This window comes from Macroventuria anomochaeta (genome assembly GCF_010093625.1).
Source record: "Macroventuria anomochaeta strain CBS 525.71 unplaced genomic scaffold BU25scaffold_4, whole genome shotgun sequence".
NCBI lineage: Eukaryota > Fungi > Ascomycota > Dothideomycetes > Pleosporales > Didymellaceae > Macroventuria > Macroventuria anomochaeta.
In genome coordinates, this window is record NW_022985365.1 from 988,587 (window position 1) to 1,006,006 (window position 17,420).

General features: G+C 53.4%; 8 protein-coding genes across 8 annotated transcripts; 3 read left to right on the plus strand and 5 right to left on the minus strand.

Moving 5' to 3' along the window:
• Positions 1–567: 567 nt before the first annotated feature.
• BU25DRAFT_385254 (glycoside hydrolase family 5 protein) lies at positions 568–1,926 on the plus strand (the record flags this gene model as incomplete). Its single annotated transcript, XM_033704358.1, has 2 exons — positions 568–1,189; positions 1,240–1,926. Exons 1-2 carry the CDS (start codon positions 716–718, stop codon positions 1,924–1,926), a joined length of 1,161 nt encoding a protein of 386 aa, XP_033565898.1. The 5' UTR covers positions 568–715.
• A 283-nt stretch (positions 1,927–2,209) lies between these two features.
• BU25DRAFT_360259 (glycoside hydrolase family 16 protein) lies at positions 2,210–3,732 on the minus strand (the record flags this gene model as incomplete). The annotated part of the gene is made up of 2 exons (XM_033703664.1): positions 2,210–2,620; positions 2,683–3,732. 2 exons carry the CDS (start codon positions 3,730–3,732, stop codon positions 2,261–2,263), a joined length of 1,410 nt encoding a protein of 469 aa, XP_033565899.1. The 3' UTR covers positions 2,210–2,260.
• Positions 3,733–4,562: 830 nt separating this feature from the next.
• Positions 4,563–6,090, plus strand: BU25DRAFT_332933 (gamma-glutamyl phosphate reductase GPR; the record flags this gene model as incomplete). The annotated part of the gene is made up of 2 exons (XM_033702464.1): positions 4,563–4,863; positions 4,973–6,090. The coding sequence occupies 2 exons, from the start codon at positions 4,563–4,565 to the stop codon at positions 6,088–6,090; spliced, it is 1,419 nt and encodes a 472-aa protein (XP_033565900.1).
• Positions 6,091–6,896: 806 nt separating this feature from the next.
• On the minus strand, positions 6,897–9,237 carry BU25DRAFT_195290 (UDP-galactopyranose mutase-like protein). Its single transcript, XM_033701038.1, has 4 exons — positions 8,823–9,237; positions 8,695–8,764; positions 8,562–8,642; positions 6,897–8,504 (listed from the first exon to the last, which is right to left on the minus strand). Exons 1-4 carry the CDS (start codon positions 8,909–8,911, stop codon positions 7,122–7,124), a joined length of 1,623 nt encoding a protein of 540 aa, XP_033565901.1. The 5' UTR covers positions 8,912–9,237; the 3' UTR covers positions 6,897–7,121.
• Positions 9,238–10,114: 877 nt separating this feature from the next.
• BU25DRAFT_407353 (TPT-domain-containing protein) lies at positions 10,115–12,279 on the plus strand. Its single transcript, XM_033705508.1, has 5 exons — positions 10,115–10,640; positions 10,692–10,759; positions 10,815–11,038; positions 11,090–11,497; positions 11,548–12,279. The coding sequence occupies exons 1-5, from the start codon at positions 10,501–10,503 to the stop codon at positions 11,929–11,931; spliced, it is 1,224 nt and encodes a 407-aa protein (XP_033565902.1). The 5' UTR covers positions 10,115–10,500; the 3' UTR covers positions 11,932–12,279.
• Positions 12,280–12,455: 176 nt separating this feature from the next.
• On the minus strand, positions 12,456–14,346 carry BU25DRAFT_360268 (phosphoribosylaminoimidazole carboxylase). The gene has a single exon (XM_033703665.1). It carries the CDS (start codon positions 14,264–14,266, stop codon positions 12,563–12,565), a length of 1,704 nt encoding a protein of 567 aa, XP_033565903.1. The 5' UTR covers positions 14,267–14,346; the 3' UTR covers positions 12,456–12,562.
• Positions 14,347–14,613: 267 nt separating this feature from the next.
• On the minus strand, positions 14,614–15,601 carry BU25DRAFT_407354 (ribosomal protein L18e). The gene is made up of 3 exons (XM_033705509.1): positions 15,496–15,601; positions 15,331–15,393; positions 14,614–15,268 (listed from the first exon to the last, which is right to left on the minus strand). The coding sequence occupies exons 1-3, from the start codon at positions 15,539–15,541 to the stop codon at positions 14,808–14,810; spliced, it is 570 nt and encodes a 189-aa protein (XP_033565904.1). The 5' UTR covers positions 15,542–15,601; the 3' UTR covers positions 14,614–14,807.
• Positions 15,602–16,436: 835 nt separating this feature from the next.
• Positions 16,437–17,047, minus strand: BU25DRAFT_407355 (uncharacterized protein). The gene has a single exon (XM_033705510.1). It carries the CDS (start codon positions 16,965–16,967, stop codon positions 16,557–16,559), a length of 411 nt encoding a protein of 136 aa, XP_033565905.1. The 5' UTR covers positions 16,968–17,047; the 3' UTR covers positions 16,437–16,556.
• Positions 17,048–17,420: the final 373 nt, after the last annotated feature.

Consider the following 17,420-nt stretch of genomic DNA (forward strand, 5'->3'; position numbering starts at 1 on the left):
TGGTTTCAGTGGCGCCTGCCGGGTTCACCAAAAAGGTTCATCTAACTGCCATAATCATACTTCGTGATGGCTCAACGAATGAGCGATCGTGCGTTCTTCTTGTAGGATACTGGTAATTACAATGCGAATACCTCCACGAAACTCACCATCAGGCCGTGCGTGATCGGTCAGCCATTTGTTACCCCCTTGACTGCCTCTCGCACCTCGATGGAAGTCGCAAACAAGAACTTCGCAGCACTACACGAGAGCAACGCAAATGCACTTCTGTGGCTTTGTACAATTCTACCTAGATCAAACACTGACAAGGCAGCCTTACCTTCCGTTCCAATGCTTCTGCTCGCTCAAGTCAGGATCCTAGGTTCACCACATCCTCGTGGTCAGCTGCATCCTGTATCAAGACACCATGCATATTCACCCGCACAAAAGCCACGAGCAAACGCACGTACGCCTTACCGCTCTAATACCAATCGCAAACCACAGAAGTGAAGGTGTGGCGCGCCGCCTGGGGCGTCGATGAAAGTAAAAGGCCTGATCTGGACTTCAATTCCTCACATTGTAGGCCGTTCACCACCAACGCTCTTTCACACTTCCAATCTCCACCTCCTCCGACTCCGCTCACCACCTCCAATAACTGTTCGACTACTTAAACGCCTGCTTGGCGGCTGTCGACTAGCTTTCAGGCTGAGATCTTTCACTGCTTTCCCTCTTGATCACCATGGCCAAACTCACCTTACTCACTACGTTATTTGCCGTGATCTCCAAGACCCTCGCCGCTCTACCGAACCACAAGATTCGCGGTGTAAATCTTGGTTCCTTCTTCATCGTCGAGCCATGGATGTCCAGCCAAACATGGAAGTCTATGGGCTGCGGCAACGCAAAATCAGAATGGGACTGCGTTGCATCCCTTGGTCAAGAGAGAGCAGACACCGCCTTTCAAAAGCACTGGGACACTTTCATCACCGCCGAGGACTTCGACAAGATGAAGGAGTATGGGCTGAACACTGTGAGGATCCCCGTTGGGCACTGGTTCGTAGAAGAGACTATCGCTCCAGGCGAGAACTGGCCTCGAGGCGGCATGAAGTATCTCGACAAAGTCGTCGGACTGGCAGGTTCACACAACATCAGCGTGATCTTGGACCTACACGGTGCACCGGGTGTGCAGGCTCCCAACAACGCGTTCACTGGCCATGTAAGCCCTTCTCTCGCTCTAACGACTTATTCAGCCACTGAAACGTCCAGACAACCGAGAACACAGGATTCTACTCCCCAGACAACTACAACCGCGCATGCACTTTCCTCCGCAACATGACCGAGCGCATCCACACGCACGACCAGTACAAAACCACCTTCATATTGGAAGTTCTCAATGAACCCGAGCCCAACCACGCCTCCCTAATATCCTCCTGCTACCCTAAAGCGTACACCACAATCCGCTCCACCGAATCCTCCCTCAGCATCCCCGAATCCCACGCCCTAACAATCCAGATGATGTCCTCAGCCTGGGGCGCGGGAAACCCTCTTCACTCCCTCCCCAATTCAACCTTCAACCTCGCACTCGACACCCACCGCTACCTAACCTACTCCTCCATCCCTCCCACAAAAGCCGACTACCTGAATGCTTCATGCGGCGACACGTTTCCGTCAGAGGAAAACAATAAGCCACTGATTATTGGGGAGTGGAGTCTGGCTGTCAAGCAGGAGAAGGAATGGAGTGATGAGTTTTCACCGACCAGAAAGGAGAATCATGGGTGGTATAGAAGGTGGTGGGCGGCGCAGGTAAGGGCATATGAGAAGCAGAAGGGGTGGGTGTTTTGGAGTTGGAAGACTGAGCTTGGTGGGGATTGGCGGTGGAGTTATAAGGAGGCTGTGGAAGTGGGGGTTATCCCTAAGGACTTTAGTAAGGTTGGTGAGATGGCGGAGTGCTGAATGCTTTTGGCAGAGAAGAGATAGAGTTTCGAAGAGAACATACTCTGGACGTAAGAAAAATTGAAGTCATGTACATCGTTTGCTTGCATTATCTACTAAGCCATAGCTCGTTTCTCGTATCTATACATCGATCATCGTGATCATCAACTATTAATCCATCGAGGGATCCGTCTCTATCTAGAGCTTCCACGATGCTCCCAGTCTTAACGCTGGGCACGCTGTAAATGCAACACAAACCTTGATCTTGATCCATGCAAACTCCCACGCTAATACAACCGTGAACAAAAAAAAATTGCGCAAATACCAGAAGTGGTCGCCAAAAGCGGGAACAGTTTTACCATCTGTGTCCCATCAATGCCATAGAGAAGAACGGGAGACTGGCAAGACCAGCGCCACGGATGCTAGCACCACAGACGGCTATAAGTGTTGCGCCAGTATTGGCTTTTGGAACAGGAGGAGCGGTCTCAGCAGCGTTGCTCTCCAATGCTAGATCAGCGTTGATCTTGGTAATAGAGATAGGCTGCGCAGCAGCTACAGTTGCAGGAAGCTGAGCTTGAGTAGTGCCGGAGTAGGAGGTGTAGATGGTAGTGAAACCGCGGTCATCGTAGCCAGTCCAGATCAGAGGCTTAGAATCGCCAGAATAGGCCGGCTGCGAAGCTGCAGGCGATGCCGTAGAGGAAGCGAGAGGGGATGGCTGTGATTCACTGTTAGCATACAATTTATGAGTATTGGAGAGTGCACACTAGGCTTACTGACAGGAGCTGAGCTGGGTGGAATGACTTTGCCGCTATCAGAGACAGTCCACCCGCTCGGAAGCCCGGGGTAGTTGCCAAAGGTAGGCTCAGGAGTGGCCGAGGATGTACCAGGAATCCAGGGGTACACGCTCGGTCGCTCGTAGTCCGACGAAGTCCTTGAAGGAATGAATGGAAGAGGAGCGCCAGTTGCAGTCGCAGTGATCTGAGGTGAGTCGCTGTTGATAGGCTTGTCACCACCTGAGTAGATCACACCACCATTGGACTTGATGGTCTGCCAGGTTCCGCTGGTGTCGCCGTAGGTGTATGTGCTTCCAGTAGAATAGTCCTGGACCTTGAGGGACTTGACTGTCATGGTGAAGGGACCCTTGGTGTAGTCTGTGGGACCTCTAGCCCACTCGATAGTACCAGCGGCGTTGCTTGGGTCACCACCAGCCCAAGCACCAAACTTAATCTGCATGGGTGTCTGAGGGTACTGGTTCTCGGCGTTGGCAGGCTCAAGACTTCGAACAGTCTTTCCATCGATCTGCCAGACAATCTGCTCGGGAGTCCATTCGATGGTATATGTCTTGAAACTATCCTGGCTGCCAACATCTGCATGGAACGCACCACGGTTGTAGGAGGTGGTTTGACCCTTGCCGAAGTAGTTGGTCTGAACCTCGTCTGGATCTGAACCGAGCCACTCCCAGTCGATCTCGTCGAGTGTGTCAGACTGCATGACGAAGCTGCTGACTATGCCTGCTCCGGGTGCCGCCTTCAGGACGACGTCGACCTTGCCGAACATGATGTACCACTTCGATGTGAGTTGAGGTGCATCGCCAGAGTTGGAGATGGTGAATGAGACACCATCTTTGCTGTATGTGGGGTTCGATTGGGGTGTGAAGCTGTCAGACGCAGAGCTCAGGTCGATGTTAACAGTGCGAGCGAGCGCTGAGTCGGCTGGGCAGTCGGTTCGTACTGTAGGGTTGCAGTTGGTGTATGTTTGGGCGGTCGAGGGAGAAATGAGGCATGCTGCCGAGGCGAGGGCCGCGAAAGCTCTTATCGTGGAGCGCATGTTGATTGTGTGGAGTAGTATGTTAACGATCGATGCCAACAAAGGCCGCCGCGTGGAAGTTGTAGCACAGTTGTATCGAGCAACCAACGTAGTGATGTCGAGATAGCGAGTGTGTGCTGCTAAATGTGTAAGTGAAGGTATAATGTAGTAACGTTAATGCTGTTCAGCGATTGAGAGGTGGAGAGTCAATGGTGTAATGTTTGTGACAGGCCATGTAAGCCTGCAGATATATGCTGACAAGATTACCGCCAGCCATCCTACATCCTGCAACCTACGTGTTAGTCGATAATCAAGGCCCCAAGAGCGCGGCACGCTGTTCGGTGCATGGGTAATGGCCAACAATGACGAGGCTGGAAGGTCGTAACCTAGTCGACAACAAAAAGAAGGCTGGGACCAACCTCCTCTGTCGCGCTTGCCGGGGCCTAGTAGCAGCTGGCCAGCAAATACGAACAATGGTAGGAACAAAGTATGATGTCATTGCGATTTGAGGAGTATGGCTTTCATCCTTTCAATTCATTCGATAGTGTAGGATATTGATGTTGCGCGTGTGGTGATGGGACGGACACGGGCCATTTTTGCCACAAGCGCTACATCTGGACCCCTCACCTCCATCAAATCCATACAGATCTTTACGTGTCTAAATTTGGACACCGCTGCATCCGCATACGATTTACCCCTAGATCGTCGATAGCGCCCTGAGCCGAGGAGACCCTGCATACGTTGAAGTTGAAGGATTATATCTCCCTTATTCAGCAATTCTGAGTCACGCGGGCACTACGAACTATCGTCAAGTTACGAGCCAGGAACATCTGAAGTAACATCACGCGGCCATGTCTCTCACGAACGCAACACCACTAGATATTGCTCAGTCGGCTAGGGAAGGCTCAAGAACACTTGCTGTTCTGAAGACCAAGGAGCGCAATGCCGCATTGATTGCAATCCACGAGGCGCTAGCAGATGGCAAAGAGGAGGTGCTAGCAGCCAATGCTAAGGATCTCGAGGCCGCAAATAAGGCTGCAGCTGGTGGAACACTTAGCGCAAGTCTGGTGAAGAGGTTAGACCTGGGGAAGCCGGGCAAGTATGAGGACATGCTTCAAGGCATTCTCGATGTGGTGGCATTGGAAGACCCAAGTATGTTCGCATCCGAGTTCACCGAAACTTCACGCAATCTTGCAAATACGTTCATCTCAAATTGAATCAATTGAGATTACAGCCTCCAGCAAACACTAACATTACGCAGTCAACAAGACAACCGCAAAGACATTGCTCGATGACAACCTCACTCTCTCACGGATCACATGTCCCATTGGCGTACTTTTGATCATCTTCGAAGCTCGCCCTGAAGTCATCGCCAACATCTCCGCATTAGCCATCAAGTCCGGAAACGCAGCTATTCTGAAGGGTGGACGAGAATCCAGCAACAGCTTTGCAGCCATTGCATCCATCATCTCCAAGGCTCTATCGTCCACAGCAGTCCCTTCCAGTTGTCTGCAGCTCGTCCAGACTCACGATGTCATTGCCGACCTCCTCAAGTTAGACACTTACATCGACTTGTGCATTCCTCGAGGCGGCAACAAGCTTGTCCGCTACGTTAAGGACTCTACAGCCATCCCTGTTTTGGGCCACGCAGACGGCATCTGCTCGATATACCTGACGAACGACTACCCTGCCGAGAAGGCAGTCAAGATCATCATCGACGCAAAGTGCTCATACCCAGCTGGCTGCAACGCGACCGAGCAACTCATTGTCGAAGAATCTGCGCTCAGCACAACGCTGCCCGTCGTTGCCGATGCCCTCCTCAAGAAAGGTGTATCTCTGCGATGCGACTCAACCTCTCTCACCACCCTCCAGAGCAAGCTTGACTCGCACTCATCAACTCTGCTCCAGACCGCTGGCCCCGAAGACTTCGACACCGAATTCCTCGACTACATCATCGCCATCAAAACCGTGCCTTCCGTCGCCGAAGCAATCTCACATATCAACGCCCACGGCTCCCACCACACCGACGCCATCCTCACCAACGACGAATTCACTGCGCGCTCGTTCCTCGCTGCTGTTGACTCGTCATCTGTGTATTGGAACACCTCGACCCGCATGGCCGATGGCCAGCGCTACGGCTTTGGTACCGAGGTTGGTATTTCTACGAACAAGATTCACTCGCGTGGACCTGTTGGATTGGAGGGATTGTGTATCTACAAGTGGGTGATTGTGGGTGATGCGCAGGTCAGTGCTGATTATGGCGCGAGTGGAAAGCAGTGGAAGCATCAGAAGCTCGCTGTTGGTGACGAGGAGAGTGTGGCTCAGAATGAGGAGGAGAGGGAGGTGTTGAGGAAGTTCCGTGCGAGCAAAGGGCAGTAAAGAATAAGTCAAGACGCACAGCGGTAGATTCGTCAAACATTGACGCAGGTGTGCGAGAGTAGAGCTGATGAGGAAGTTCGTGACTACATCTGTCCTTCTACAAGAAGTCGAGATGCAAGACAAATGACACGCAGTACGATTCCTTTCGTATCGTGCAAGACTGTATCCTCGACGCGTGTCTCGATCTTGCATGTCAACCTCACCAATACCGGAGGCACGTGCGATCAGTGATCACAGTGTTCTGACTCGCACCTCATCACATTTCTTTCTCTCAGCATCCCCATTTGCGCGTCAGTCACCACCTTGATCGCGGCCGTCCAGCACCGGCAAATCTCCACAAACCCAACAATCCCTATCTACACCCATACGTATCGGTAATCTGTCCTCTTCAAACCGTCCCCCCAAAGTCTCGGTCTTCCTTGGTGTCAACCTTGGAACACATGATCAGCGACCGTTTGGCAGCCCTTACATCTCGGTGGTACCCGCAGTAACACGCGTCTGCCGTGTGTCGGTCGGCCCGTTGAGCGATCTTGCCTGTGTTTCACGGCGTGGAAACAAGGCTGCTTGAATCAGGGTCTGCAGTCAAGGGTTGATCGGTTGGTGCGACAAGGCCAGCTTATGAGCCGAGATCGACAAGGGATACCGCAGGAGGTGGTGACGTCGTGAAAGCTTGAAATTACTACGGTGCAGAATTGTGGAACTTCGTATTTGGGTGGGGCTTGTGGTGAGCAAGCATGAAGAACAGCAGGCTTCTGATTAGCAATTGTGCAGATATGAGAATAAACAAGATAGTGACGCAAAAGGTATTAGAGTCGAGAAGACACAACGTCTATTGCGATGCTTTTGTAAACGCGGCTGCTTTAGCTTGAAACGTAGCATGAACTCAATGCAGCGCATGCTTGCTATCTACCAAAAAGTCTTAGCATACAATGCGAACTCCTGCCTGTTCCCAAACCCCAGATGCTGATATGTGGTATCCCGTAATGTCCCAAAGTCATGTTCGCTCATCAAAGTCTAACCCTGCAAACAGTTTACTCTTGCTTGTTCAGGTAGTTCTGGCCGACCTTCTTGAAGATCTGAGCACCATCCTGAAGGCGGCGCTCCTCGTTCTTGCGGCCATTGACGAAGTCAGGGTAGTTGAGAGTAAGTTCGACAGCGCCGTTGACGATGTGGTCAACGGCCTCTACACCCAACATAAACGAGTGGTCCTGGTTACCGACCTCGTAACGCCATGAACCGAAGCGACCACGCGAGTAGATGCCCTTGTCCTGGAGAGCGGGGAGAAGCTTTGTGAGGACACCCTCACGCTCGAGCGAGGGAGTGGGGTAACCGTGATCGAAGCGGCGGTGGTAGGTGGATACGATCTCGTCCTCAGGCTTGATCATCTCAGTGTTGATGAGACCCTGGATGCAGTCCTTGAGCATGTTCTCCTGGTCAACAGGCTTCATGCTAGACTCGGAAACCTCCAACATGATCGACCAGTAAGGTCCCTCCTGGGGCTCGGTGGACTTGGGCTTGGAGCCGTTGGCGAGTTGCTGTGTAGCCAGCTTGACGTCTTTCTGGGGCTGGTTGTAGGGCGAGTAGTTAGAGAAGATGGTAGCACGGTAGAATGGGCAGTCGTCCTCGGGGAAGTACAGCCAGCACTTGTCACCGATGCGCTCCGGTCGCTCGCCACGGAGACCGACACCAATGACGTGGGTGCTGGAGTAGAACAGGTCCTTGCTGAGAGTCTGGAGCTCCTTGTCACCCATCGCGTCAACAAGGGCATCGACAGCCATGGTGTTGATGAGCTTGTTGTACTTGACAACCCGGCCATCCTTCAATGTGACGCGCTTGGCGTCCGCCTCAACCTTTGTGACTGTGCTGTTCTCGCCATAGCTGGTCTTCTCCTTGGGGAGTGTGTTTGCGACGGCAATCCAGATACCACCAGTTCCATCTCTGGCGGGGAACTTGAAGGTAGCGTTGGGACCCCAGTTTCCTGCGGTCTTGTTGTGAATGATGTTGTTGATAACACCCTTGACGTTGGGTGCAGCGACACGCTCACCGAGCCATGCGCACTGCATCTTGGTGGTGGGCACAGCCCAGACCTTGTAGTTGTAAGGCCTCATGAAGAGGTCGGCGATACCAACACCCATCTGTCGCATAATCCACTCGTCGAAGTCCTTAGGCTTTGTGTTGGCCACGCGGGCCTCGAGGGCAGCGTCGATCAGACCGTCAACACACTTCGCCTGGTCCTCCTTGTTCAACATGGACAAGTTGTTCTGGAAGGGGTAGGGGACCCATTGCTGCTTGCAGCGGACGTAGGAGATACGCTGGTGTGTGAACCAGTCGTCCTCCTTGGGGAGCGCCTCGTCGATAACGTCGTCGAAGTACTTGTAGTGGGAGAAGATGACATGGCCACCAACATCGTAGAGCTGCCGCAATGTTAGAACTAATACGGCAATGATTCAATTGACCATATGTATACTCACGAAGCCCTCAGGTGTGGTATCAGTAGAGGCAAGACCTCCGGGAGTCTCGTTCGAGTCGACGATCAGCCATGAGGGGCCATCCTGATGCTTGTTAGCAGTTGCCCCACTACCAAGTCCGTCTCCTCGAACGTACAATCTGGTGAAGGCGCTTTGCTGCTCCCAGACCGGTAGGTCCGGCGCCGATGACGAGCACGTCGACGTTGCTGTGCTGTTGTCAGTTCGAGTCTGGTGGGATGACATGTGGGGAGGCGGTGAACGTACATTTCCTCCTTGTTGGATCCCATCTTGCCTTGTAGAAGCTCTTGGAAACTGGGGACTCTCTTCAATGTTTGGCGGGCGTAGTTGAGCATGTACTCTTACTCGGCGATCGAGCAGGTGTTATGGCAATTGAACAGTGGGCAGGTGGAGCAGTGGCTAAAGGCGCCCGGGGCGTAGTGTGAAATATAGCTCTCTGATAAAACAAGCGCGCCAAGGATGTCGATGGGAAGTTTAGGGCGGGTCCAGGGTGCTCCAACACTCGGGCCCGCCTGGGGAGGCAAGCAGCTGCATCCGCCAGAAAAGGGGCATTGCACATCAATCCTCTGCTCCCGGGACATGTCAGCGTGGGCGCACTGATTGGCTGCTGGGTCATCGTGCTGGGACATAATGGGAGCTGTCTCGAGTGTCTCGAGCGCTGTCCAGGTGTTGTGAGCATTGTGGCCTCTGTGTCGCCGCACATGGTGCAGGTTCCCTTGGGCACGGGCCTCAGACATGGCCGAATGAAGCAGCAGTGAAGCTTCGAGTCTCAATCACGGTGGGAACATGCAGCAGCAGATAGACGACGCATCATGTTCGTGTGCCGGTCGCAGCTAGCAGTGCAACCCTGCAGTCTCTACTGTGTATTGTGCACACCTTTCTCGAGACGACGACATGCATGACCCTTATTGCCGGCCTCGGGAGGCTCTGCGGTATCTGTTGCAAAACTCTGGCGCCATCCAGCCAGCATCTAGAGCCAGCATCCAGCATCCAGCATCACGAAGTGTCCCCCCTGCAATCAGCGCGTTTGCCAGGGAGCTGTCTGCCCGAATCTATGCGAGGGAGCACATGTTGCAGCACTGCAAAACTTAACCTCCTCTAGACTGCAGGTTTACGGATGCTATTTCGGGGGTCGGGCTATTTCGCCGCATGATGATGCGCTGCAGACTGCAGACCCGCCCTCGACGCGTACTCGTTGACAGGTGGTGTTGCTGGGTGCGTTGCTGGGCACAGAGCAATACGCGAGCCATCCATGATTTGAGAGAATGTGTAAAACTCAGCACAGATTAGCTGTCCACTTACGGGAACTGCTTGCGCGTACACGACGAGCGGTCCACGGCAGATCTGTTTCACGTCGCCTCTGGCGCGCACGCAGCCGTGCTGTTCCCGTCAATCCTCATCTGGCTCGCGGTAGCTGCCCTGGCTGCACCAAGGCTTCTCGAAGACTTTACTGGGCAACGGCGCATCCCTACTCTAACTGAGTCCACCCTTGCTCTACGCTCCTCCCCTGTGTGACGCCCATACCGAGAGGCGTGCTGATTTCCGCTCCGCTCCCTCCCCTAGCGCGCCTGGCCCGTCACTGTTACTCGTCCCAATCCCAACAGTCCTGGGGTGCCTCTGCTGCATGGTGCTGCTTAGTGTCTAGTGCGCTGCGTCTTTTATATCCAGCCTCCCTCCCGTGCGCGGCGAGCGAGTACACAAGAAAACACAACTCTTCAGTGCAGCCTGTGTGACGCCTTGTGCATCGTCCCTCCCCTTTGCGACGAGACCCCTTCCACGCTCCCACCAGCAGATCGCACCGATTGCTTACCGGTGTTGACGTTCCCAGCGCAGTGACCACCTTCTTTTGACCTCAATTTACGACTGCGCTCGACGACACCTCTCCTCAGCCATTCACTCACTCAACCCCCAATACACATCCAATATGTCTCAAGACGAGAAGGTCCGCTCCTCGGTCGACGCAGCCCGCGACACCGCCCTGCCAGTTCTGCCGACGGTGAACCCAGATGCACCGACGCCCAAGCCAAACGCGCCGGCCTCCTTTCATCCTGCCGTCTACGTTGCGTATGTGGGAGCATTTTTGCAGCACTGAGAGCACTTACTGACGCCGCGCAGGACATGGATCACCCTCAGTTCGAGCACAATCGTTTTCAACAAGTACATTCTGGACACTGCAAAGTTCCGTACGTCGTCACAGCTGCCCGCACCGTCTCGACGACAAGTTAATAACTTTCGCAGAGTTCCCCATCTTCCTCACAACGTGGCATTTGGTCTTCGCAACCATCATGACCCAGATCCTCGCGCGCTTCACAACTATCCTCGACTCAAGAAAGAAGGTGCCCATGACGGGCAAGGTGTACCTGCGGGCGATCGTGCCAATTGGTCTCTTCTTCAGTCTGAGTTTGATCTGCGGTAACCAGGCATACCTGTACCTCAGTGTTGCTTTCATCCAGATGCTCAAGGTGCGTCCAGGCGACGATTGACGTAACGTGGTCACAAGCTAATTTGGACAGGCTACCACTCCTGTGGCTGTCTTGCTCGCAACCTGGAGCATGGGGATTGCGCCCGTGAACCTCAAGGTCCTCGGCAACGTCTCCTTCATCGTCCTCGGTGTTATCATTGCGTCGTTCGGCGAGCTCCAGTTCGTCATGGTTGGCTTCCTTTTCCAGGTCGCTGGTATCGTCTTTGAAGCCGTCCGCCTGGTCATGGTCGAGCGCATCCTGAGCTCGAAGGAGTTCAAGATGGACCCTCTCGTCTCGCTCTACTACTACGCCCCTGCCTGCGCCGTCATGAACTCCATGGTTCTGCTCTTCACTGAGCTGCCCACCCTAACAATGAACGACATCAACCGCGTTGGTGGCCTTACCCTGGTTGCGAACGCCGGTGTCGCCTTCCTCCTCAACGTCTCCGTTGTCTTCTTGGTATGTTTTTCACTGATCTCTTCAAACCTTGCAAGCTAACAGAAGTGCAGATCGGCAAGACCTCGTCTCTCGTCCTCACACTCTCTGGTGTACTGAAGGACATCCTCCTCGTTCTCGCATCCATGTTCCTCTTCCGCGACCCCGTCACCCTCCTCCAGGCTTTCGGTTACAGCATTGCTCTCGGTGGCCTTATCTACTACAAGCTCGGCGGAGAGAAGATGAAGGAAGCTCTCAGCGCAGGCAGCATGAAGTGGGCAGAGTTTGGCCAGACTCGCCCAGCCCTCCGCAAGCTGATTGTCTTCGGTGGTGTCGTCGTCTCCATGTTCTTTATTCTCGGCAGCCTTGGTCCTCGCTACGCCCCTGACCAGACTGGCAAGCTTTACAACGGTGTTCAGAGCGGCATTGGCCACGTTCTCGGCGAGAAGGGCGCATAAGCGTCGCATACCAAAAGCAGATGTTAAGGGATATAAGCAGCACATTTGGTTCTACTTCTTCCATGTTTTTCTATCCTATAGCCGAAGTGGCTTTGGGATGGCCTGGGTTTTGGTGTTTGATAGCATAGACAAGCGGGCTCTTGTAGGCTCCGCGTACGAGGCAGCGATTTTGGACTGTTCTTTCGTTTTCTCTGATTTCAATCTCCAAGTTCAAACGCATGTCAGGGAGCAATGATGGTGAATCGAGAGAATTATATGCCGTATATACATAGACTTCGCAGTACCGTGCCTGTGAAGGGGTTGGATCAGGTATATACTCTTCAGCTAATTAATGGTAATGGACTGTGAAGATCGCGCTTACGACATCTGTATGTCGTGTTTGTGCATGTGTTGACATGGGCTGGCTCTACCTGAAACTTAACATTGCTTTTCTACTCAAAATCTATCTATTGAAGTATCATAGCGCACTCACGCCAAGGCCTATCGATTCTGTGGACACTATACAGCTCACAAACTTTACTCCAAATCAGGCGAAAATTCGACTATCTATGAAAAGGACGACTAGCTTCAACGCCTTTCACGCTCTCTCTAGTAGCCTTCCCAGCCCTTTTCCTGCCTCCAGCTCACCCATCTATTTACCCATACTCACAAGATACTGCTTCCACCCCTTCTCCAACAACTCGCCATCCTTTCTCAAAACCTCCTTCTCATTTCCCTCCATCCACACCCTCAGCCTCTCCCTGACCCCTTTGTCACTTGCCCCTAGAATCCTTACCGCCAACAACGCCGCATTCGTGCTATTGTTAATCCCCACCGTCGCCACCGGCTCGCCCCGCGGCATCTGCGTCATGCTCACCAGGCTGTCCCAGCCGTCCATGTGCGTCGCTTTCACAGGCAATCCAATGACGGGGAGCGTGGTCCAGGACGCGCACATACCTGGCAGATGGGCGGCACCGCCTGCTGCGCCGATGATGACGCGGAGGGAGGTGCTGGACGCGGTCTTGGAGAAGGTACGGAGCCAGTCCGGTGTGCGATGTGCGGAGGTGATGCGTGTCGTGAATGGGATGTCAAGTTTTTCGAGGATTTGGAGTCCGGCTTTTAGCACGGGCAGGTCTGAGTCCGAGCCCATGATGACGGCGACTAAGGGCTCGGGCTCGGGGTCGTCAGAACGGGGCCCGAGGGCGTTGCCTTTTTGCTCGTCGACGAAGTCAACGAGAGGTTGGATGGCTTGCTCGGCTTCGCGCAGTGTGGGTCGTGTGATGGTGAGGTGGCCCATCTTGCGTCCGGGTCGGGAGTCGCCCTTGCCGTACATGTGGACCGAAGCGTCAGAGTTCTCAATAGCGTACTGAGCAACCTTCTTGTCGGAGTCCGGGGTTGCTGCGCCCAGGATGTTAAGCATAATGGCTGGTTCCTTGAGGCGGAGCATGTAGGGCTGGATGGGAATGTCCAGGATGGCGCGTAGGTGAGCATCGTATTGAGAGATAGGGCAGGCTTCGATAGTATAGTGACCTGAGTTGTGTGGGCGGGGTGCGATCTCGTTGATCAGGAGAGAGTCGTCCTTGAGTAGGAACATCTCTACGCCAAAGACGCCCTTGCCTTCGAAAGCAGCGATAGCTTTCTTGGCGAGGTCTTGCGCACGCTGGGAGATACTCGAAGAGACGTTGCGGGGAGGAGTGTAGGTGAGCTTGCAGATGCTGTCCTCGTGGACTGTCTCGACAGTAGGGAAGGACAGGACACCATCCTTAGTCTTGACGACCATGACAGCCAACTCCATACTGAAGTCAGCCCACTTCTCAGCGTACAAGGGACGGCCGCCTAGTGCTTTGATAGCTGCATCGATATCTCCCTCGCTCTTGACCACAAAGTTGCCCTTGCCATCGTACGCCTCTGTCTTGCTCTTGAGCATGTACGGATACCCATATTTAACTCCAACCTCTTTCAAACCATCGGCTCCTTTCCCCTCCAAATCAATACTCTCTGCAACATCGACACCGTGCTCTTTAAGGTGCTGCTTCTGTGCGTACTTGTCTTTGATGACGCGCAATGTCTTCCAGCTTGGCTCGACGACGACTTGCCCCGCTACTTCCTCGAGCATTTGCGTGTCGACATGCTCGATTTCAACGGTAACCACATCACATTTTTGAGCGAGCTCCTTGACCTTGGCTGCATCCTTGAAGGATCCCTCGATGTGGCCGTCATGTGCCGATATCTGCTTTGCCGGGGAGTTGGCGGCGTCCAGGACATTCACTTGAATGTTGAGTCTGTTGGCAGCCTCGATGAGCATGCGGCCGAGCTGGCCACCTCCGAGCACGCCGACCTTGCGGTTGTCAGCCATGGTAAATCGCGATACTGGGTTGTTGTGACGAGTCGTGGAGGTAGTCAAGTTGATATGACTGCTTTAGGTAAGTATAGAAATTGGGGCAGGGTCGGAGCGCAGGGCTGGTTCAATGTGGGGTCTTCGAGAAAATTTAGTTTGCGGCCCTTCAACGAAGACGAGAGATTGCAATTGGTTGGAGACTAAGCAGTGTTTTCGTTGCCAAAAACGCCTCGTCATTTCTGGCTGAATGCCTTCAGGGTGCCTGGTGGCGATCATTGGTGCTACCATTCACTGTGCACGCTTTTCTTGAATGCCGCTGACTACAACACAAATTATACATCACGCAAGTCACTGTGAAAACGTACATTCATGAGAAAATACCATGAGCCTCGAGTGCTCATTGGTGTGCGTCCATTGCATATACGGACATTGAGTATCTTTTTGTGAACCAGCCAAGGGCTCATGCCAGCCGTGATGCACGCTTCGTAAATCAGTTCCCATGACCGTGACCACGCCAGCAACCCAGAGAAATCGTTCCACCTCAAGCTCAAGCAATCGCTTAGACCTTGAAACCCCTGGACCTTCTGCGACCACGAGCGCGCTCGAACTTGCGGCCCTTGGACTCGATGTAGGGCTTCTTGTTGGAGTGGGGACCGAAGCCGAAGTGCTTGACGGCCTCACGGGAGTTCTTGGGTCCACGGAGGAGCAGAGTGTTGGCACCAGTGGGGAAACGGGTGGCAACCTCGTCGATGGTGAGGACCTCACCACCAGCCTTCTCAATGCGGGCACGGGCCGAGGCGGTGAAGCGCAGGGCAGCGACGGAGAGCTTGGGGAGCTCGAGGAGGCGGTTGTCGTCGGTGACGGTGCCGACAATGACGACGGTCTTTCCCTCGTTGGTCTTCGCGTTGACCTTGTTGGCGGAGGTAGCGATGATCTTGGAGAGAGAGACGGGAGGGCGGTTGATCTTGGACATCATGAGACGGCGGAGGACAACCTTGTTGAAGGGCGCATCGGTACGACCTGCGTCGCTGTTAGCCCGCCAATTCCAACTTGCGTGCGCGCTCTGTGAGGGTGTGACTTACGGGCAAGGAACTTGTACAGACGAACCAACAGCTTAACGTAGGGGTTGGTCGACTTAGGGACCTCTGTTTACTCGTCAACCTTCGCTCTCGCGAAATTTCATGTTTGCGTCCAGAGGACAGCTTCGCCAGCGCATTGCTGCGCCGACTCGACGGGGGTTCACATACTGCGGTGCCCGTCTCGAACATGGTGGCGGTCGAGATCAATTCCCATCTTGACTGATTTTGCTCGTGGTGTTGTCGGGAAGCTGTGGGTTAGTAGCGACGATGGAACTTCGAAGCGTGCGAATTTCGAGAGTGTGGGCGCCCGGCGCTGTTAGCGGATGGCTTGGCAGCTCTTACCGCTTTCGCTAACGCGCCGTGCACGTGACCCTCTCTACTTCGCATCCACGGATGTGTCGAACATCACCAACTTTGTCAACACAGGGTCTTATCCTTCTTCAACGTTTCATGGGCGCGCAACCTAGGACACATATCAAGTACACATATGCTTCTTGCTGCGCGTTCGTGTCCCAAGGCCTCACTCTTCCAAATGCTATTGATCTTTAGAAGCGTAGCTTCCTTGCGACGGTACAGATCATACAAGTACGGTGTAAGGCAAATGTCGAACAAAATGCCAAATGATTTCTTAGATACATGAGAGCATCTGCTCATCATTCCATGTGTTTAAGATCCAGGAAATTGATCCTTCCATGATTTGAGTTTCTGGACACGGGTGTAGGTGGCGCAGTTGAGAATGGAAAACGATGTAAGGGCCTCACACACAAATCAGACACTGTCAGGTCCAACTTTTGCATTAAGTCCAGGATGGGTTTACAAAGCCTACCAGCAATGTCCGTTCGGTCAAAATCCATCAATCCCACCTATCTGCCTATCCTGTTCCCGTAAGGAAGGACGAACAGAGCATGGATTGCATCGAAACTGTTTTTGAGACAGAAAGCGGTTCTTCGTAAGAGAAGGCAGATGCCACAGGAAGGCTCAAATGAACCGGCAAAAGCAGAGATGCACGAGAAGACACATGAAAGGCGCACGAGGTTTTCGCGGAGAGACCGCACAACAAGACTTAGCGGCAGGTGCTTGTAGATCTCGAACAGTGAAGAAAGACTGGTCTCGAAGGCGTGCAACAGGTGAAGCACAGAGGCAAGTGATCCTATTGATACCGCGCGTCCAGATCTCTGAAGCTGACTTGTACTCCAGACGCATTCTTGCTGATTGTAACAGGCCACCACTCATTGCAATCTCCTCAAATTTCTCTGCAACGTCTCCCAATTCGTCCCTGGCCCGCCATTGAACATAAAAACCGCATCCGGTTTGATCCTCCTACACACATCCACAACACTTTCAAATAACACTGTCTGAGTTGGAATGAGGCGCAGTCCCGAGCCAATCATAACGCCATCGAAATGCTCCGAGCAAAGCTTGCTCTCGACCCATTTAAGCCCAGCCTCGGCTTTCGTATCGTCGATCTGGTAGGATGTGACATCAAAGCCTACGTCGCGGATACGGTTCTCGTCGGCCGTGATTGCGGCTTGTATCTCGTCGGGTGTGCCGAAGAGCTCGCGGAAGGAGGTTGGAATGTCGGCGTGGACATTCAAGCCTGTGATGAGGAGTTTGAGCTTCTTGGTGATTTGAGTGGACATTGGTGTTCTTTGGTCTTCCGGTGTTTGCGGTCTGGTGGAGTTTGAATGCGAGTGCCTCCTGCACTTTATATGTCAACAAGCTTCACTATCATTGCTTCGCTCTCGCTGTGATTGTAGCTGCGAGCTTGAACTACTTCGGTCTCTCGGTCTACACGAATTGACTTGTCCCACTCAACTTTGATAATCATGGCCTATCATCATCTCACAAGGCGGGCCGTTAGTAAGCCTTGGCTGCCTTTCCAGACCGACTGCTTTGTCACGCAGATCTCTAGTCTGACGTCGCGTTTCGGATCTCTTCCGTGTCTTGGGTCTCCAAATCTACTCAGCCTTTTGAAATTGATACTGTCGATAGTATTGTTTGACATGGCGAATACTCAGCATCCCCTCCCTCGGTTGCTCCTTCAGCCCTACTCATCCTTGTATCTTCTGCGACCTCAAGTAGGGATAGCATCC